We start from the raw sequence: 17,812 nt of genomic DNA on the forward strand, positions 1-17,812 counted from the left end.
TTCAGGAGGGACCCCACGGGGAGCAGGGGCAGAGAGGGACCGTGAGGGAGCGGCGGAGACGAAGCGTCAGGGACTGACCGCAGCCCCCATTCCCCTGCGCCGCTCGTGAGGAGGACGTAGAAGAGGGTGGATGTGGGGAAGGTGTTTGTAGTTTGCTTTTAGTTCCTCACTGCTCTAGCTTGTTAGTAATAGGCAATAAATTTTATTAATCTCCCTGTGCTGAGTCTGTTTTGCCCGTGACAATAACTGCTGAGTGATCTCCCCGTCCTTATCTCAGCCCTTGAGACCTTTCCATCACATTTTCTCCTCCTTTCCATTTGAGGAGGGGGAGTGAGAGGCTGGTTGTGCTGGAGCTCAGCTGCCCAGCAGGGTAAAACCACCACGGGGTCCAAGAGCTCACGCAGGCACTGCCCTGCATCTCGGTAACTGCTGCCACGTCCCTCAGTGCCGTCCCGCACGTCCGAGGCTCCTCGTGGCACCTCTGGTGGTTCCATGGCAGCATCACCCTGGCCAGCCCTGCGCAGTGACCGGGCCTGAGCTGGCTGCCACGGCCGGCTCCCTGGTGCCGGGATGTGCTGCGCGGCGCTGCTTCGTGCAGTGGGTTTAAGAAGGAGATGCTGCAAGGTTGTGCACATCCCCACCTACTCTTACAGCCATCCTGTTGTGAGAAAAACCTCAATAATTTGCTCATACAAGGTCTTCTGTGAAGCTATTTAATTCGCGATTGCAATGGTGGGGGTCCTGCAAGCAGGAGCGCACAGTACAAGTTTACCATAACCCTATATCCCCTATTACCCGACACCTGATTTCTCCCGTTTCCTCACTGGCTGAGCACTGCAGGTTCACAACCTACTCGACGCCCTTCTATACTACATAGGTACAATTTTATTTGACCAGCCATTAATTTCTCCCTTTCCTTTTTTTCCTTCTTCTCTTGTGACTAGAGGGCCCGTGATTCTTATTTTTACTTATTTCATACTGCTCATCCTGTTTTTCTGAGCTATCCTCCTTATGTTGGGACAGTGGGACCTTCCCCTTATCTGCTTAATTAGTGCTATGCTACTGTCATGCCTGCACGATCACTTTTGAATATGCAAGGTTAGTGGATATTCCACTGCAAAAACAACTTCTATTGCAAAAACACAACCTTGTTTCTCAAAATGGTCACGTCACCTAAGCACAACCTAAGGCTACTTGCTATTGGCAACTTTCCTTTGTTTCTTCCAGAAGGAGCATTTTGTCCCTGATCAAAGGCAGCCTGGGTTAAGAGTTAAACATGATTACTGATTTTACACTGCTCGTCCTGTTTTTTTTCTGAGCTATCCTCCTTGTTTTGGGACAGTGGGACCTTCCCCTTATCTGCCTAACGCCCTCCCCAGTGCCGTGCCAGTGCCATGCTGCGCGGTCACCGCTTGATATGCGAAGTGAGCGGATTCACACCAGAAACCACCTCATGGTGCACAAACACTGCTTTGTTTCTCACACCATGGCCGTGTGAGAAACTCTCCGTAGCCAATAACGTAGGCTCAGGCGAGGATCTCAGTGAAGTAGTAATTTATTCGTGATTGCAATGGCAGGTGTCCCACAAGCAGGAGCGCGCCTACTAGTTCCATAACGCAGTGTATATACTTTTTTTTTTTTCCTCTCGGTGACCAGGACCCTCCTGTTTCCCCATGACTGGGTAATCCAGGTTCACAATCTATCCGGTGCTTCACAGACAATACACAGCGTTCAGTTGCTGGCCGGTTATAAGTCAAATATCTTTTGACATTTTTTGACTCTTTGAGGTGGTAATGTTTCTTACACCTTGATTTCTACCTAATTGCTCTAAGGAGTCTGGTTGCCTGCGTTTTACAAGCTGTCTGCTCGACGTGCAGAAAGCAAACTCCACAATCAGTAAGATTGTAAAGTAGGTATGTTTATTCAGCGCTGGGCAGCACGGGGGGTAGTCCCACCAAAGTCGTGCGCACCCCAACGCAGCACTTGCCTTGGTTATATGTGGCGAAGAGTTACATATGCATGAAGTTTCTCGATACGCCTGTACATATGCATGACCTATCCCCGTTTGTATTAAAATTAGTTCCAGGGAATCATTTTCATAGATTCCTGCTATCCACGCCTGTGCAGTGTTTTCTGGTAGTGGTCGCCAGGGGTTGTGGGGATGAAGATTAGTGAGTCTTCCTCGTCACCGCTGGTTGACCTCTCGTCTCAGCACAGACTCATAAGCTTCTCAGCTTCTGCTTAAACTGCAGATTCGGTTTCAGTTGGTTCTGGAAATGTTTCCTGTTTTCTATCACGACTGTTTTTCGTGAGGAATCCCAGAATTCCCTGCCTCAGTTTCTTTGCACAATAGGTAGCTGAAGATATGGAACGTGCCCCTTACCTGTCTTATTTACTAAGATTATTTTGGCTTCCTTTCACGTGCCCGTTAGCCTATTGTATCTACTGGAATTCTTACAGCCTCCTCTCACGTTCAGCTTTCTTATTGCTGCAAGCACATCTCAATTCCACATTCCTTCCCCCTAAACAATGTAACTCTGTGCAAAAACATTTTTATTCCCACAGTCGGCCTGACACAGAACACGAGGCCGAGGCCGGGGCCGGGACAGGCCCACGTCCCGCCGTCCGCTGGTGCCGGTCCCAGAGCACCCGGCCCCGCCAGGCCCTGCCCCCGTGTTGCCATGGCAACAGGCGCGCCGAGCGGGCCCTCTCCGTCACATCCGCCCGTGCACTTCCGGCGCAAACCCCGCCTCGCGCTCCTCGCGGCCCGCCCCGCCCCGCGACCCGGAAGTGACACCGCAGCCCACAACCCCGCGCGCCGGCAGGACGGTGAGCTCCGCCCGGGCACGTGATGGGCTGCCGGCCGCGCGACTGGCTGCTCCGCCCGGCGGCGCCATTTTGTGGCGGCCGCTCGCCGCGCGGCTGACCGGAGGCTGCCGCCATTGGCCCGCGGCGCCCCACGTGACCGCAGAGGCGCTCAGCCATTGGCCCCGCGGTGGCCGCCATTACCCGGGACGACGGGAGGGGAACGGGGGGAGCCCGGGGCCCGGCCTGGACCCCGCGGAGCCCCCCCGCGGCCGGGGCCCTGCTGCGGGCCGAGCTCCAGGGGCCGCCGCAGGCAGGTCAGTGGCAGCCGGGGCCGGGCCGGGCCGCACCGGGAGCCCCCCGGGGCCTTCCTCACGAAGGCGCCGCCTCAGCCCTGTCCCCGCCTGGCACCGTTCGGTCACGGGGGCCTGGGCTGGGTGCGGGGGCAGCGTCGTGCCCTGGGGGGGGGTGGCTGCGGCTGCATGGGGGAGCCGCAGGGTCTCTCCCGGAGCGTCACAGCCCCCGGGGGTTGGGCCCGGTGATCCCCAGGGGTCCCCGCCGGCCCCGGGCCCTCGGGGGTTCCGTCAGCCCCCCCCCCACCCCGTTCCCCGTGGCAAAACAGACTCAGTTTGGGGGGGGAAAACGGTTTTATCGGCAATTAAAACACACGGGGGGGGGGGGGGGGAACTCACCCAGCGCCTCCCCCCAGCCCCTTTCAATCCCGCTCCTTCATCCCGGACTCCTCTGCCCCCCCCCCCCCGGTGCTGCACGGGGGTCGTGGGCACCCCCCAGGGCTCCTCTCAGCCGTTCCTGCCCCAGTGCGGGCTCCCTGCGGGCTGCAGCCATTCCTTCAGGACGCGCACCCCCCCCCCCCCAGCTGCACCCCATGGGCGGCGGGCAGCCCCTGCTCCAGCACCCCCGTCCCCTCCTCCACATCCCCACCCCCCGTGCCGCCCTTTCTCCCCCTTGCTTTCCCCTCACCCTGCTCTCGTGTGTTTCTGTAGCTCGGTGTTTGCCGAAACTTCGCCCCGAGGTGCCGCCCCCTGGGCTGCTGTGCCCCGAGGCAGCCCCAGCCTCTCCTCAGGGTGCCCCCTGCAGCCCCCCCTGCAATGAGGCTGCTTCCCCCCCCACACCCCCCGCAGCGATGCTGCAGGGCTCTGCAGGACCCCTTGCGCTTTTAAAACAGTGCTAATTGCAGGGTCTCGTTAAATTAAATGAGGTTATCAGTCCCCCCATCAGACGTCTCCCTGTTCATGCTGCCTAAACGAGCAGAGGGGGAAGCTGCGCACGGGTGCTGCAGGAGGCCGCGTGCCTCCCGCGTCCCGGTGGTGCGGAGCAGAGCCCAGCACCCCTGGAACCGGCACTCGGTCCCCGGGGCCAGCGCCGCAGCCAGCGCACAGTGTGCTCAGCTCTGGGTGGCAGCCATGCGATGGGAAGACCACAGCGATCAGGCGCAGCGGGATCACAGAATGAACCTGCTGACACGCAGCTGCCCTCCCTCTCCCGTTTCTGTGCTCCCCTGCCTCTTCTCTGCACCCATCCTGCCATTCCCTGTCCCCACCGCCTCCCCGGCGCTCGCGCCTCCCCTCCCGCCCTGTGCCCCCTTCCGCTGCCCCTCAGGCACCGCTCCCCTCGGTGCGCCTCTCGGACAGCCTCCTGCGCAGCCCTGCCAGGGGGCTCCCCCGCGCAGGGCAGGCGCGGCTGATGGGGCTGAGGTCCTCAGCCGCCGGTCGGGGCAAGCGGGGGCGGCCCCTCCGCGCCCTGCACGTGGCTGAGCTCAGACACACGGTGCACAGCCCCCAGTTCCTGGTCCGCATGGCCCCGTCGCACGCGTTGCAGAGCGACGCCTGGCTCGGGGCAACAAGTTCGCGTCTGGCGAGGTCCCACCAAGGCCTGGGGGGCCGCCTGCCCCGCGCCCTGTAGCGCACCCACACCTTGGGTCGCGCCGCTCCGCCCCGTGCCTCCCCCGCTGACGGCTCACGAGAGGCCGCGGGGGTACAGGGCACCTCTGGTGTCCCCCCCCCTGAGTGCCGCTCCTCCTGAGGCTGCGGGATCACGGTCGCCCACTCCGCAGACGGCCAAAACACCCCACGAGCGTCCTTGGTGGGGTCTTCTGCCCGAGCGGGACGGGCAGACGCCGGCAGGGTGGGCGCAAAGAGGCAGTCTGCGCAGAAGTACCCCCGGGAGAGCCGCAAGCTTCTGAAGCAAGGCCGGAGACGGCGCCTCGCTCGCGCGCCCTTCCCGCCGTCACGCCCCTCCCGCCGTTTCCTCTTGCACAGCCGGCGGAGCTCGGCACGAGCGCAGCATGTGGGGCAGGCGGCTTTGCGGGCGTGCCCCTGCCAGGGCAACGTCCACACCTGGCAGTAGTCGTGGTCCCTCAGCGCGGAAGCTCCGCTCTCGCCGTCCCCGCAGTAGTCGTGTTCCCTCAGAGCAGGCGGGAACGCGGCGCCGTGCTGGAGCAGCGCCTCCGGCCTCGTGCAGTAGCAGTGGTCGCCCAGCGGAGCTCCGTCCACGTCCTCCCCTGCCGGGGGAAGGCTCCTGTCCCCCGCGGCATGCAGCGCTTCCTGCGTGCCGCCCTGCAACGTCTCCCGGCGGTCAGGCCCCGGGCGCTCGTAGGGATCCGCCGCGCTGTGCCGAGGCACCGGGGGAAGCGGGAGCCCTGTGCCTCCGCCGAGGCCTGGCCTCGCCCCTCGGTCGTCCTCCGCTTCTTCCTTCCCGCTCCGGGAGCCGGCCTGTGCCCGCTTGGGGCTTCCCACGGGTGGCGCTCGGCCGCCAGCCGCCTCTGCCTGCGCCTTGCCCCCGGGGTCGCCGAACTTCTTCAGCAGCCTGCTGCAGCGCAGCCGCCATGGCTCGCGCCGTCCTCCTGCCAAGAGCGCGGCAGGGACAGTTCGCCTCCATCCCTTGGGCCCCGCGCCGCAGAGCCCAGGGGAGGGGCAGGCGCAGCACTCACCGTGGCCAGGGGGCTGCGTGCTCTCCTCCAGCGCCCGCCGCCTGCCAGCGCTCGGCCACCAGGTGAAGCAGGGCTCCTCCGGCTGCCTCCCGTCCTCGTCGCATCCTGCAGGGACACCGGAGGGACGTCACCTTCCTGGCAGGGGAGCCCCTGCGCTCTGTGGCCCCCCAGCAGAGGAGGGGGCCCCGCAGAACCCCAGCCCTGCTCCTGCAGCACCCAGAGGTGGCAACCAGCGGCCGCTGGAGGTGTGCGGGGAGGGCAGTCTGCGGGGCAGCCATCGCCCTGCACGCAGACACCACCGGGGGGAGGTTCCCCCCGGGCTGAGCACCGAGCTGCGGCCCTCCCGGAGCGGCCATGGGGGACGCTCCGGGTGCAGGCAGTGAGCAGGGCAAGGAGCAGGACAGGGGGAGAGGCGGCAGCACGGGGTTGTGCCGCCCGCCGCTGGGCAGAAGGAGGGGCCTGGCGCGTGGCGCCACAGGGCTGGGCTGCGGCTCTCACCTGGGGTGGGGCTGCCAGGTCCGTCCCATGTTGCCGGGCCCCGCGGCGCGCAGACCCACGGCTCTTCCCCGCGCTCCAGACGATACAAAAGGTCGGGTTTGGGGCCTGCGTACCCTGCGGGGTGGAGACAAGAGCGGCATCCCGTTACCGAACACTGGCTGCGGGAACAAAGGCTCAGCGCGGCCAACGCGGCCCCTCCCGCACTTCACCGTCGGACAAGCCCGGGTGGAACCACACCAGGATACGGGGAGGGTCATGGGAGCCACCGGAGCCGCTGCCGGCGTGAATGCACCCCAGGCCCATGGGCAGTGTGGCGCTGGCTGTGGCGCTCCTGGCCCGCAGCGGCTCCTCGCAGCCCCGGTGCCCTGTGACAGCCCCCCATGCCCCCCCCCGGAGGCGACCGACCCCCCCCCCCCGCGGCCCCGCGTTACCCAGCGAGGCTAGGAGCGCGAAGTTGTCCAGCATGACGCCGCGGTACAGCTCCCGCTGCTCCTCCGCCACCAGTTCCCACTCGGTGCGGCTCAGGTACACGGCCACCTCCTCGAACGTCGGCAGCTCCTGCGGGAAACGGCGTGCGGGGGGGCTCAGGCCGGGCTCCGTCCGCCTGCCCGCTGCCCCCCCGGCCCCGCAGGGCGCGGGGCTCGGCCGGGGGCGTCGAGGTGGGCGCGGGCCGGGCCCGGCTCCTACCTGCGCCTGCCCGGCCATGGCCCTCCGGGGTGCCACGCGGGGCCCGCGCCCGCCACTTCCGGTGCGCCCGCCACTTCCGGTGCGCTCTCCGGAAGCGGGCTCCGCGCCGGAAGTAGGCCGTGCGCACCCGCATCCTGTCCCGCCGTCGCCCCTCTTTCCCCTCCCCTTCCCTCACGTGCTTCCGGCCGGAGCCCCACCCACGCCGGAAGTGTGGCAGGACCTCACGTACCCCCCCGCGGCCATGGCGGCAGGGAGGCGGGGCCGGCGCCACCATTTTGAGCCCTGCCGCGGCCCACGTGACCGCAGGCAAGGCCGCCATTGGCTCACGGCGGAGTCTGGGCGGGAAGGGGCCCCAAAGCAACCCATGGCTGCCCCCTGCCATGCCCAGGGCCCCCTGCCCCCAGCCCAGGCTGCCCCCAGCCCCATCCAGCCTGGCCTTGGGCACTGCCAGGGATGGGGCACCCACAGCTCCTGGGGGCAGCCTGCACCAGCCTCACCGCCCTCATAGTAAAGAATTTCTTCCTCGTATCTAGCCCAGGCCCGCCCTCTGATGGCCTAAAGCCGTTATGTGCCATAACGCTACAAAGCAAACGCTGCCATCTGGTTTGTTCCCATCCCCCTCCCGTCCCCGTCCCGTCCCCCGTCCGTGTCCCCCCCCCCCCCCCCCGTCCCTTCCCCAATACACCATTGTTCTTGTTAAGGTGGCAGGAACAGTTACAGAGGTGGTTTGGCTACGGGCAGGGAGCGTCTGCCAGCCGGGAACTGCCGGCCAGGGAACCAGAGGCAGCCTTGAGGCAGCATCGTCTCCGGCATCCTGAGAACTGAGAACATGCTGAGATAGCATTGAAAACAGAAAACAGGAGAATGGGGAAGAACTTCCCCTCTGAGACGGAGATGAACAGTCTGAAGAAAGGAGACAGCCAGAGACAGTGGGAATCAGCGACTGCTATAGTCTGTTAGCTAATGCTGGCCCTTCTTTTATTGGCCCCGTTCCTGGGGGCTTGTCTCTGCTGAGGCCGTTTTTTTTTTTTTTAAATTGGACCCTTTTTGAAGGTTGGTTTGTCCCCCATTATTAATTGGTGTGATTCCCCAATGCTGCATATCATTGCTATCCTGATACGATCTGTATTATTTTGTTATCTATCTGTCTATATCTATTTGCCTTTTTAACCACAGTGGTTCACTGCGATTAATCACTACTTGCTAGTGGTGGTTTGTGGTAATCTGTAATAAATAGAAGTTGTAGAAAATAAAGTCTCTATGCTTGTGTTTTACAGAATCCTATGGACGCACTCTTGCAAACTCCACATACCTGCAGGCTGGGTGACCCTTTAGGTCTCGCCACAAGGTGGTTGTTGGTGTTTGCTCTGCCCTAAATTCTCCTTCTGGAGTGTTCCACTTGGAGTACTCTGTGCTGGAGGTCGCAAAGGCACCTGCCTCCTTGCTTTGTGAGCTGGCTTCTCTGGGCATCTTCAGCTGGATGCTGAAGGACTCTGCCAGGATGCATAGAGCTTAAAAGTGCAAAGCAGGTTATTATTAGTTAGCACGTGGACGTTGCTATGATTAGCGAGCTGTTGGTGCACACCCATGCTCACTACCCCCGAGAGGGCATGCAGGGAGCCTGTGGTGTGCGGGTGGCACCACTGAGGAGGGCAGGGCTGGTGTCTGCATCTCCCGGGGTTAAACCCTCAGAGCTGCTGAGCTGCTGCCTGCCCCGGCTCTGTCAGCACTGCTGACGTCTTGGCCCAGAGATTCCTGAGTACCTCCGTATCCACGTGGCCACCTTCAGTGCCTGTTTGTCTTTCTATAGGATTTTGTATATTCACATGGTGGTACTTTCCTTCTTGAGTCTTTGGTATCTCAAAGATCCCGTCTCAGCAGTGCTGCCGCGTTGTTTAATTTTTCTCTTTCTTCAGCTCCAAGCTCATTCACAGCAGTCCAAGGCAAGGTTACAAAGTGAGGGTACATTGGAGGCTCAAGCCAGTCAGTCTCAACGCTGTGCCCAGTGAGATCATGGAGCAAATCCTCCGGGAAACTCTGCTAAGGGACATGGAAAATAAGGAGGGGATTGGTGACAGCCGACATGGCTTCGCCAGGGGGAAATCATGCCTGACAAGTCTGGTGGCCTTCTACAACAGGGTTCCAGCACTGATGGGTAGGGGAAGAGCAACTGACAGCATCCACCTGGGCTTGTGCAAAGCATTTGACCCTGTCCCCCTTGGTATCCTTGCCTCTAAATGGGAGAGACACGGATGTGATGGGTGGAGCGCTCGGTGGGTAAGGAATTGGCTGGGTGGTGGCACTCCAGGAGTTGTGGTCAACGGCTCCATGTCCAGGTGGAGATCAGTGACCAGTGGTGTTCTCGGGGGTTGGTACTGGGACCAAAGCTGCTTGACATCTCTGTTGGTGACACGGACAGTGAAACTGAGGCACCCTCAGCAAGTTTGCCGACGACACCGACTGGGTGGTGCAGCTGACACCCCGGAGGGATGGCATGCCACCCAGAGGGACCCGGGCAGGCTGAGAGGTGGGCCTGTGCCAGCCTCGTGGGGCTCAGCAAGGCCAAGGGCAAGGTCCTGCAGCTGGGCTGGGGCAATCCCAAGGCCAGATCCCGGCTGGGTGGGGAACGGATGGAGAGCAGCTCTGAGGAGAAGGACCTGGGGTGCTGGTGGACGAGAAGCTGGACACGAGGCAGCGCTGGGTGCTTGCAGCCCAGAAACCAGCCGTGCCCTGGGCTGCACCAAAAAGCAGCACGGCCAGCAGGGCGAGGGAGGGGATCGTCCCCCCGTGCTCCGCTCTCGTGAGACCCCACCTGGGCACCGCCTTCGTGGTGGGGCCCCCGGCACCGGGACGCGGAGCTGCTGGAGCGAGCCCAGGGGAGGCCACGAGGATGCTCGGAGGCTGGAGCAGCTCTGCCGTGAGGAGAGGCCGAGGGAGTTGGGGTTGTTCAGCCCGGAGAAGAGGAGGCTGTGGGGAGACCTCACAGCGGCCGTCAGTGCCTGCAGGGGCTGCAGGAGGGCTGGGGAGGGACTCTTGGGCAGGGGCTGTAGTGACAGGATAGCCCTGAGTGGTGTGCAGGGTCCATCCCAGGTCCTAGGCAGCATGCAGGGTCCGTCCCAGCCCCTGACCACGATGCAGGCAGCAGCTGCCTCGTCTCCTGCCCCTGCTCCAGCTCTGGGCTCTCCCTCGAGCGGTTGCACCAAGAGAAACTGGTTCAAAATTAAATACTGAAACCTAAATTTTGAGGTCCCTTCCAGCCCAAACCATTGTAGGATTCATTCTATGATTCATCTGGCCAGAAGGACCATGCTGCCAGGTGCATTCGTTTTGGACACTGGTGTTCTGTTTTGGGTCAGGATGGTGGTATGTCTGTGAACACAGAGCCCTCTACCTCCTCCACCAGCTTTTCTGGTTACTTTTTTCTGGTAGGGCTTACATGGATTGCGGTGATCTCTCCATCTGGGGATGTTTTTGCAGCATCATCCGGTTACGACGGAGGTGGTGGAAAGGTTCCGGTCATCCTCCCCCTCCGTCAGCTGCAGGAATTGGGCCAGAGGTTTTCTGCTTACACCTATAGCCCCGTCTGCGTGCAGTCCCTGCTGTGTGGCTGCTCCTTGTTCCTGTCGCAGCAGGACCGCGGCTGCGTGGGGGTGGCAGGGGACGGGAGCGTCCCAGCAGTGCAGAGCTCCAGCCCCGGCTCCACGGGGGAAGGTGTTTAATGGCTGCTCGTTCTTCTTCCCATCTTGCCCCATTCCCACCTTCCAAGGGTCCCCAACATCGTGGTTGCCACAGCTCTGCCTCCGAGGAGCAGCCACTAGATGGACCTCGGGATTCACCGTGTGCTCACGTGGGCAACGAGAGCCTTTTCCAGCACCCTTGTTACTGGCGGTGCAGCCACTCCATAAACTTAAAAACTGAGCCATTACATTTTGGTTTGCGGACACCCAGCCTGGCTCTAGTAAAAGCCTCCTGAGCCTCATGAGCCCTGCTCTTGTCTGGAGGAGGAAGACAGAGCTGAGGGTTTGTTTGTGAGGAAGGAGCAGTGGCGAGAAGTACTCAAACTAAAACACCCTTCATCGGGAGGAGCTTTTTTCCTTACTTGCTCATTTCTGTAACTGTCGTGCAGTTTCTGTTCTTGGCGACCAATGACTTTGCACATCATCTAGCTCATAACTGGCTCGTCCATGGCCATTTGTTCAACAGAGCTGATTTGCATGTCACCGAAATCCCCTCCTACTCCCGCTCCCGCTAAATGCTGCCGAACTTCACAGGCAGCAGCCACACAGAAGAAAACCTGTAACCATCAGAAGCTGCAAAGTTCAAACTTGGGGACAAAAGTGCACAGGTGCCTCTGGTAAGTTGTCTGAAACGCTGCTACTGTCATTACAGGGAGAAAAAAAAAGGTTGTAATGCCTGCTTTCAGGGAGTGGGTTATTACTTCCCTAAGTAAAGTTCAGCCAGTATTTCTTTCCAGGTGAGAACAGAAAGTCACTGGAGAATGGAAATCTTGATTGCATTTCTGTAAAGGTGATTTAACAAACTCCTTGTCTTCAGGAGTGTCTGTTCTGGTAGCATTCGCTGGGTCCTTACAGGACCGTTAACTTCAGAAGGGTGTCTGCACCATAGGAATATCCTGGTCAAAAGAGTGAAAAAGTAGTTCTCCGACCTGCTTTAAAGTTTCTAGGAAGAAATTGATTTATTTAAGTTACAATCAAGCTTTTAAATATATTTCCCCCTAAACGTGCCATATGACCCTTTCACATACTTTCTGATTACTGAAGCCATTCTTAATTTTTTGCTTGTTTTGTGGACAGAAAAATCTTCTTGGGGGGTGTTAAAATGTAGTACTTGCCCCAGCTTTTTGTTTTAGTTGTGGTTTGTTCTATATGCCAGTTCTATTGTGGTATTTCCCAGCTGACAAGGGTTCTAGCTGTTTCATTGCACGTCTGTTTCTTACCATGATGCCGAGCCCCGGAGGCTCAAACGGAGGGTGGTTGGTGCAATCCAGGCCTCGGCAGGGCATGGGCATCTCCCAGCTCAAAGGACGGGCGCGGGTACCCACGGTTCCGGGTGGATCGTCTGCCTGGGCTGGGGCCGCCACGCGTGGTTAGGTGATGAAGCATCGTTCTTGTGCTGGCAAGGAACAGAAAGCAGAGAGCTGAGGACGCTGTCAAGGGCAAGACGTGAACTGTGTTGCACCTGGCCCGAGCATTGTGACCTGAGGAGGTAAGAGGCAAGCACAGCAGCCGTTGCTGGAGCCATGCGGAGAGAGCGGTCTGTGCACTGAGTGGCTCCGAATGATCTCGGCATTTGGGGGGTACTTTAGGAACTGCTAAGCCTGAGCTAGCTGGCAGGCAGGCGAAGGCGAGACAGCCGAGAACTGGTGTGACTTTGCTGTGGATGGGGTAATTCCTCCAGTAATGACTGAATTATTTAATGATGTGATTTTAATTTAATTTGAGTAGTGTATAATCTGTGCTTAGTTTTCAAACAGTTTACCTTGCTGAAATCACTCGAGGCAGAGTCCAGAGCTGAAACGGGGGCAGGAGACGAGGCAGCTGGCACCCATGGCATGATCAGGGACTGGGACAGACCCCGCACACCGCTCAGGGCTGGGACGGACCCCACACACCACACAGGGCTGGGACGGACCCCACAAACCACACAGGGCTAGGACAGACCCTGCACACCACTCAGGGTCAGGGCTGGAGGTGCAGGTGCCGGACGAGGGCACTGAACTAACGACAATTCTGGGGATAGGCTCCCGCTCCAGCCAGGGGCCGTGCGTCTCCTCTGCGAGCTTGGCAGGTTTTCCAAAGCATTGCAAGGGTTGCCAGTGATCGATCTGAGTTTCCCTGCCAGCTCCTCGTTCCCCAAGGCGTCGGGACCCCCTCCCAAGGTGGTCGCAAGCAGCTGAGGAGGAGCAGCCCTTGCCCGGGCTGTCACCGTCTGCCCCCACGGTGCAGCGAGGCACAGCCACGCTCCCCTGCCCCTGCGGCCCCTGCTCCTGGGCTGTGCGGGGCTGGCAGAAACGTGCCCTGCCACTGGCGCGGGGTGCGGGGGCTGCCAAACGCTGTTCCCTGCCTCACCGGGTGTGCAGCCGTCTTGTGTGTGCGTGTGTGTTTACCCCTGGTTATAAAACCACTTCCTGCGTGCACACACACCAGGCGGGACACACACGCAAGCTGTGTTAGCGACCCGACTGCCAGGTGTTTGTCTTCATCGGCCTTGTTACCGCCGCGGGGCGAGCACGGGAGACTTTGGCAAACCTCGCTCAAAATCCCTTATTCTTCTTTCAGGCTTCCCCTGGGAGCGGGCTCAAAATGGCAGACGCTCAGATGAAAGGTGAGCGCCTTACCCACTGCGTGCAGGCAGCCAGAGCCTGGCCGAGCTTAGAATCCCAGGATCACAGAGCCACAGAGCGCTCTGGGTGGGAAGGGACCCCAAAGCCCAGCTGGTTCCAACCCCCCTGCCGTGCCCAGGGCCCCCTGCCCCCAGCCCAGGCTGCCCCCAGCCCCATCCAGCCTGGCCTTGGGCACTGCCAGGGATGGGGCACCCACAGCTCCTGGGGGCAGCCTGCGCTAGGCCTCACCGCCCGCAGGGGGAAGGATTTCTGCCTTGGATCTAACCCAGACCCACCCTCTGATGCCTTAAAGCCGTCACCCCGTGTCCTATCCCTACACCCCCTGCCCAAGAGTCCCTCCCCAGCCCTCCTGCAGCCCCTGCAGGCACTGGAGGCTGCCGTGAGGTCTCCCCAGGGCCTTCTCCTTTAGCCGCCTTCTCATTCAGTCAGCCGGGCGCAGTGCTGCTGAGGCTGAGGCTGGGTTTGCGTCCTCGTGCAGCCTCACGCACGCTTGTGCACGCTGTGCACGGGCCCTCTGGGGAGGCCACGGGCTCGAGGATTTCCCGAGGCTGCCTCTCATCTTCCCAGTCCTTAGGCTGTGTTGTGCCAGGTTCAGGGCAGGTGGGGCCCCAGTGGCTGGTTACGGCCTGAGGCACAGCGCAGGGTGCAAAGTCCTGCCCCAGAACCTCGATATCTGTGTGCCTGAGGCATGGAGCGCGTGCCCAGCCAGCGCCGGCCATGCTGGGGCCGTGCAGGGCAGGCGGAGGGGCTGGGGGTGATCCAGCCCAGAAACCACTGGGTGGTTTTTGCTTAGCACGTGGCTTCTTGTAAAGGGAGTGCTTCAGCCTGCCCGTTTGAGTACTCGGTGCAGTCCCGGGCTGCCGGGGAGCTGCGGCATGCACTGCTGCTTTCTCTTTCTGCCTTCAGAAGAGGTCTGGATGCTGGCCCTTTGAGGCAGCCTTATCCAGACTCCCCTGGGGTCCCTCGGGGCCACGTGTTGCTACTGATGGTCCCTGGGGACCGCTGCTGGGGCAGCGGGGACGTGGGCTGCCCACACCGTGTTGTCGAGGCTGGAGGGGAAGCCGGAGCTAATCGTGGGGCTCGGGGGTCACACCGACAGCTGGCTGACACCGAGCCCAGACGAGCTGCTCCCGGCTCTGCGCAGGCTCAGTCTTACCAGAGGCGAGCTGTGCTGGCTGCCTGTGAGCACGCAGCATGGGGTGAGAAACCCCCCTCTGCCTGCTTCTGTCCTGCCCCGGCTGCTTTTGGTCCATTTTCCAGAGGGTCTTTTAGTCAGGGCAGCCTTTGTCTGAGTTTAGGTTCCTCCTGGAGCACAAACTTTCCTCCTGTGGGAGAGCCGAGCAGAAGGGCAGGGCTGGCGGGGGCCGAGCAAGCCCTGCTTTGGCTGCTGGGACACAGCTTCAGCCCCTGCCCCATCCTGTCCCCACTCGTGCACAGCAGTGGCTCAGTGTGAGAATTAAAGTTGTGTTTTTGCAGTAGAAAGCCTTTCCTTCTCGCCCTTGGGATCATGGCGTGCAGGGGGTGTCCCGGCACCACAGGGCCGTGAGGTTCAGACACGTGTCTCTGCTTGTTCCCCCAGGACCCAAGCGGAGCATCCTGCTTGTGGGCAAAACTGGAAGTGGGAAGAGTGCGACAGGGAACACCATCCTTGGTAGGAAGGCATTTGAATCTATAGTGTCACCAGATGCAGTAACTAAGGACTACAGTAAAGAGAAAACCTTATTCCGTGGAAGACCAATTGTCGTTATCGACACTCCTGGCCTTTTTGACACCAAGAAAGCCAATGCAGAAACAGCTCAAAAGATTAGAGATGCTGTTCGTTACCTCTATGGAGGGGTGCATGCTATCGTCCTGGTGATGCAACTGGGCCGTATCAGTAAAGAAGAGGAGGAAGTGGCTGAGTGGGTGACAAAGATTTTCCATACTGAAGCGCAGAAGTACACAATCCTGTTATTCACCCGAGCAGACGATCTGGAGAAGCCAGGTGATATCCACGATTTTGTGGCAGCAAGCAAATGCCTCAGGGGGCTGGCAGGAAAATGGGAAAATAGGTACATTGCTTTCAACAACAAAGCAACAGGAAATACAAGGGAACAGCAGGTTTCAGACCTCATTAAAATGATTGATGAGTTGGTAAAGAAGAACAAAGATGCTCCGTGTTACACGCGAGAAATGCTGGAGAAAGATACACGGACGGCTTTTGAAAAGTATTGTCCTATACTCTAGCCAACAAGGGTTTGGTCAGACGGGCAATGTTTCCTCTGTTGTGCCTTTCCTGCCGCGCTCTGAAGATCACTCTCTCCTTCCTCTCTTGACGTTTCCTCCTGTCCTGTCAGTGACCTACATTTTCCCCTGGGCCATGCGATTGCTCTCCTGACAGGCTCCAAGAGTGCAATGGGTGTCTGACGACGTGTAATTCTCCTCTGCTGCTCTGTCTCTGCATTGCTCTGTCACCACCCGTTGTGCTGGGAAGCCGGAGACCTTGGCTGGGTGGCAGAGAGCTGCGCTGCCCTGCTTTCGGCACCACCGCGCTGACTCTCTCCTCCCTGGTGTGAAGGCACGGCAAGCTGAAAGGACCGGGAACGTCAGGACTGTGAGATGTGCCCCCTCACAGCAGAGTTCAGCCTGGAGCGGTGCTTCTGAGATCAAAGCCACTTGTCCTCCCTGTGGCAGCCGGCGCTCTAGGAACTTCTCTGGGGTTTGGGAGGGTTCGTGGTGCCAGTGTTGGTCCCTCTGCGGTGGGATGCTGCTGGTGACGCTGGCTGCGCTGCCCCTGCCTTGACTGGGCAATGCGAGTAATTGTATGTGATCGCGGGGTCTACAGAAGCTCATCTAATAAATGCTAATGTAATGCTCATCTAATAAACGCTAATAAATGCTGAGCCTTGCTGTCTAGAGAGGCGCCCATCAGTGCACTGTGGCCTGCAGTGCTGAAACAGCCGTTTGGGAGGGTGGAGAATGGTCTGGGTGCGTTCAAGATCAGGCCCAAACTGCAGCTCCCCCCAAGCTGGGGTGTTTGGTGTTGGTCATGAGCTGTGCAAGGCGCGAGGTCTCACTGCTTGCCAGGCGAGTGCAGCAGGCAGGGGAAGCTCTGTGGCCACACCTGAGCGTGGGGCTGGGGGAGTGCTCGGGGGGGCTGCCTGCCTCACCCCAGGTTCTTCTCCCACCCAGAAAGGCTGCGGAAAGCAGCCTAGGAGTGGGGAGGAATCCCAGAACGCCAGACTGACCTCCACCTCGAGCGATCACAGCGAGAGAAACTGCTTCAGAGCTAAACACAGACCATACATCACAGTAATTAAATAACTGAGGTTGAATTGTTACTGGAGAAATTATCAGAGTTAGCGTAATAGTTGTGTTTTAGGTAGCGCTCTATGTGTATCAGCGTATGTATATATACCAGTGACCTCCAGTGGCATAAGCAGTATCAATGCTATCCTAAAACCGGCCCAGCGTGACCTGAAGGCATCCAGTGCTGAGTCCTGGCTGCCACCATCCCTCTGCGCGAGGAGAGGAGCTGCAGGTCGCGAGGAATCACAGAACCCCAGAACCATCTAGGTGGGAAGAGACCTCCAAGACCACCGCGTCCAACCTCTGACCTAACACTAACAAGTCCCCCACTAAACCATGTCACTAAGCTCAACATCTAAACGTCTTTTAAAGACCCCCAGGGATGGTGACTCAACCACTTCCCTGGGCAGCCCATTCCGATGCCCAACAACCCTTTCAGTAAAGAAGTTCTTCCTAATATCCAACCTAAACCTCCCCTGGCGCAACTTTAGCCCGTTCCCCCTCGTCCTGTCACCAGGCACAGGGGAGAACAGAGCAACCCCCACCTCGCTACAGCCTCCTTTCAGGTACCTGTAGAGAGCGATAAGGTCGCCCCTGAGCCTCCTCTTCTCCAGACCAAACACCCCCAGCTCCCTCAGCCGCTCCTCAAAGGGAAGGGGCAAAAGAAGTGTGTTGGGGGGGGAGGGGGTTGGGGGCTGTGTGCCACAAACTGCTGGAGACTCTGAGGGCCCCAACACGTTTCCTGGAGGTACAGAATACTTCTGCTGACCTGGAACAAGGCTTGAAATGCAAGCAGCCCTGTAATAATTTTGCACCGCTTGCTTACAATGGCAAGAAAATGAGCATTTAACCTTAGGATTAAGGCAAAATGCAGGCCCTGTGTGCACCTCCACCCAGGGAGTTTCTGTCGCTGTGTTAAGCGCAGCAGCAGTGCTGTGGGTAGGGGGCGTCACCACAAGAACAAGCCAAGACTGTGCTTGCTCCCGTCCTCTGCCACACTTCTCATTTCCAGCCGATTTTTGCATTCAAACACTGGAGCACAGGCAAGGGGGACCCGGGGCAGCACGCTGGGTTAGAAGCAGAGTAGCGCTGCGAGGCTCACGCTGAAATGCAGACAGCAAAGTGGACAACAGAACCCAAAGTCACACCTCCAGAGCTGCACAGGATCGAAACCGATATTTGGGCTGGTGCACGGGCATTTGTAGGCTGCCGAGTGTCCG

At 59.8% G+C, this 17,812-nt stretch overlaps 2 protein-coding genes across 10 annotated transcripts; one reads left to right on the forward strand and one right to left on the reverse strand.

Moving 5' to 3' along the window:
* Positions 1 to 1,531: 1,531 nt before the first annotated feature.
* Positions 1,532 to 16,199, forward strand: LOC310894224 (GTPase IMAP family member 4-like). Of its 6 annotated transcripts, none has more exons than XM_083824083.1 (4): positions 11,158 to 11,294; positions 12,082 to 12,166; positions 13,240 to 13,285; positions 14,884 to 16,199. In XM_083824083.1, exons 3-4 carry the CDS (start codon positions 13,264 to 13,266, stop codon positions 15,528 to 15,530), a joined length of 669 nt encoding a protein of 222 aa, XP_083680209.1. In that variant the 5' UTR covers positions 11,158 to 11,294; positions 12,082 to 12,166; positions 13,240 to 13,263; the 3' UTR covers positions 15,531 to 16,199. The 6 variants fall into 6 exon arrangements, with proteins under 6 accessions (XP_083680213.1, XP_083680209.1, XP_083680208.1 ...); XM_083824085.1 differs by having other exon boundaries at positions 11,188 to 11,294; positions 12,088 to 12,166; XM_083824087.1 differs by lacking the exons at positions 11,158 to 11,294; positions 12,082 to 12,166 and adding an exon at positions 1,532 to 3,122.
* On the reverse strand, positions 3,129 to 8,968 carry LOC310894222 (uncharacterized protein). Of its 4 annotated transcripts, none has more exons than XM_083824080.1 (4): positions 8,253 to 8,968; positions 6,685 to 6,811; positions 6,254 to 6,367; positions 3,129 to 5,860 (listed from the first exon to the last, which is right to left on the reverse strand). In XM_083824080.1, the coding sequence occupies exons 2-4, from the start codon at positions 6,716 to 6,718 to the stop codon at positions 4,422 to 4,424; spliced, it is 1,587 nt and encodes a 528-aa protein (XP_083680206.1). In that variant the 5' UTR covers positions 6,719 to 6,811; positions 8,253 to 8,968; the 3' UTR covers positions 3,129 to 4,421. The 4 variants fall into 4 exon arrangements, with proteins under 4 accessions (XP_083680206.1, XP_083680205.1, XP_083680204.1 ...); XM_083824079.1 differs by lacking the exon at positions 8,253 to 8,968 and adding an exon at positions 6,941 to 7,614; XM_083824078.1 differs by lacking the exon at positions 8,253 to 8,968 and having other exon boundaries at positions 3,129 to 5,668; positions 5,756 to 5,860; positions 6,685 to 7,614.
* Positions 16,200 to 17,812: the final 1,613 nt, after the last annotated feature.

Source organism: Anser anser, assembly GCF_964211835.1.
Source record: "Anser anser genome assembly, chromosome: 2".
Taxonomy (NCBI): Eukaryota; Metazoa; Chordata; class Aves; order Anseriformes; family Anatidae; genus Anser; species Anser anser.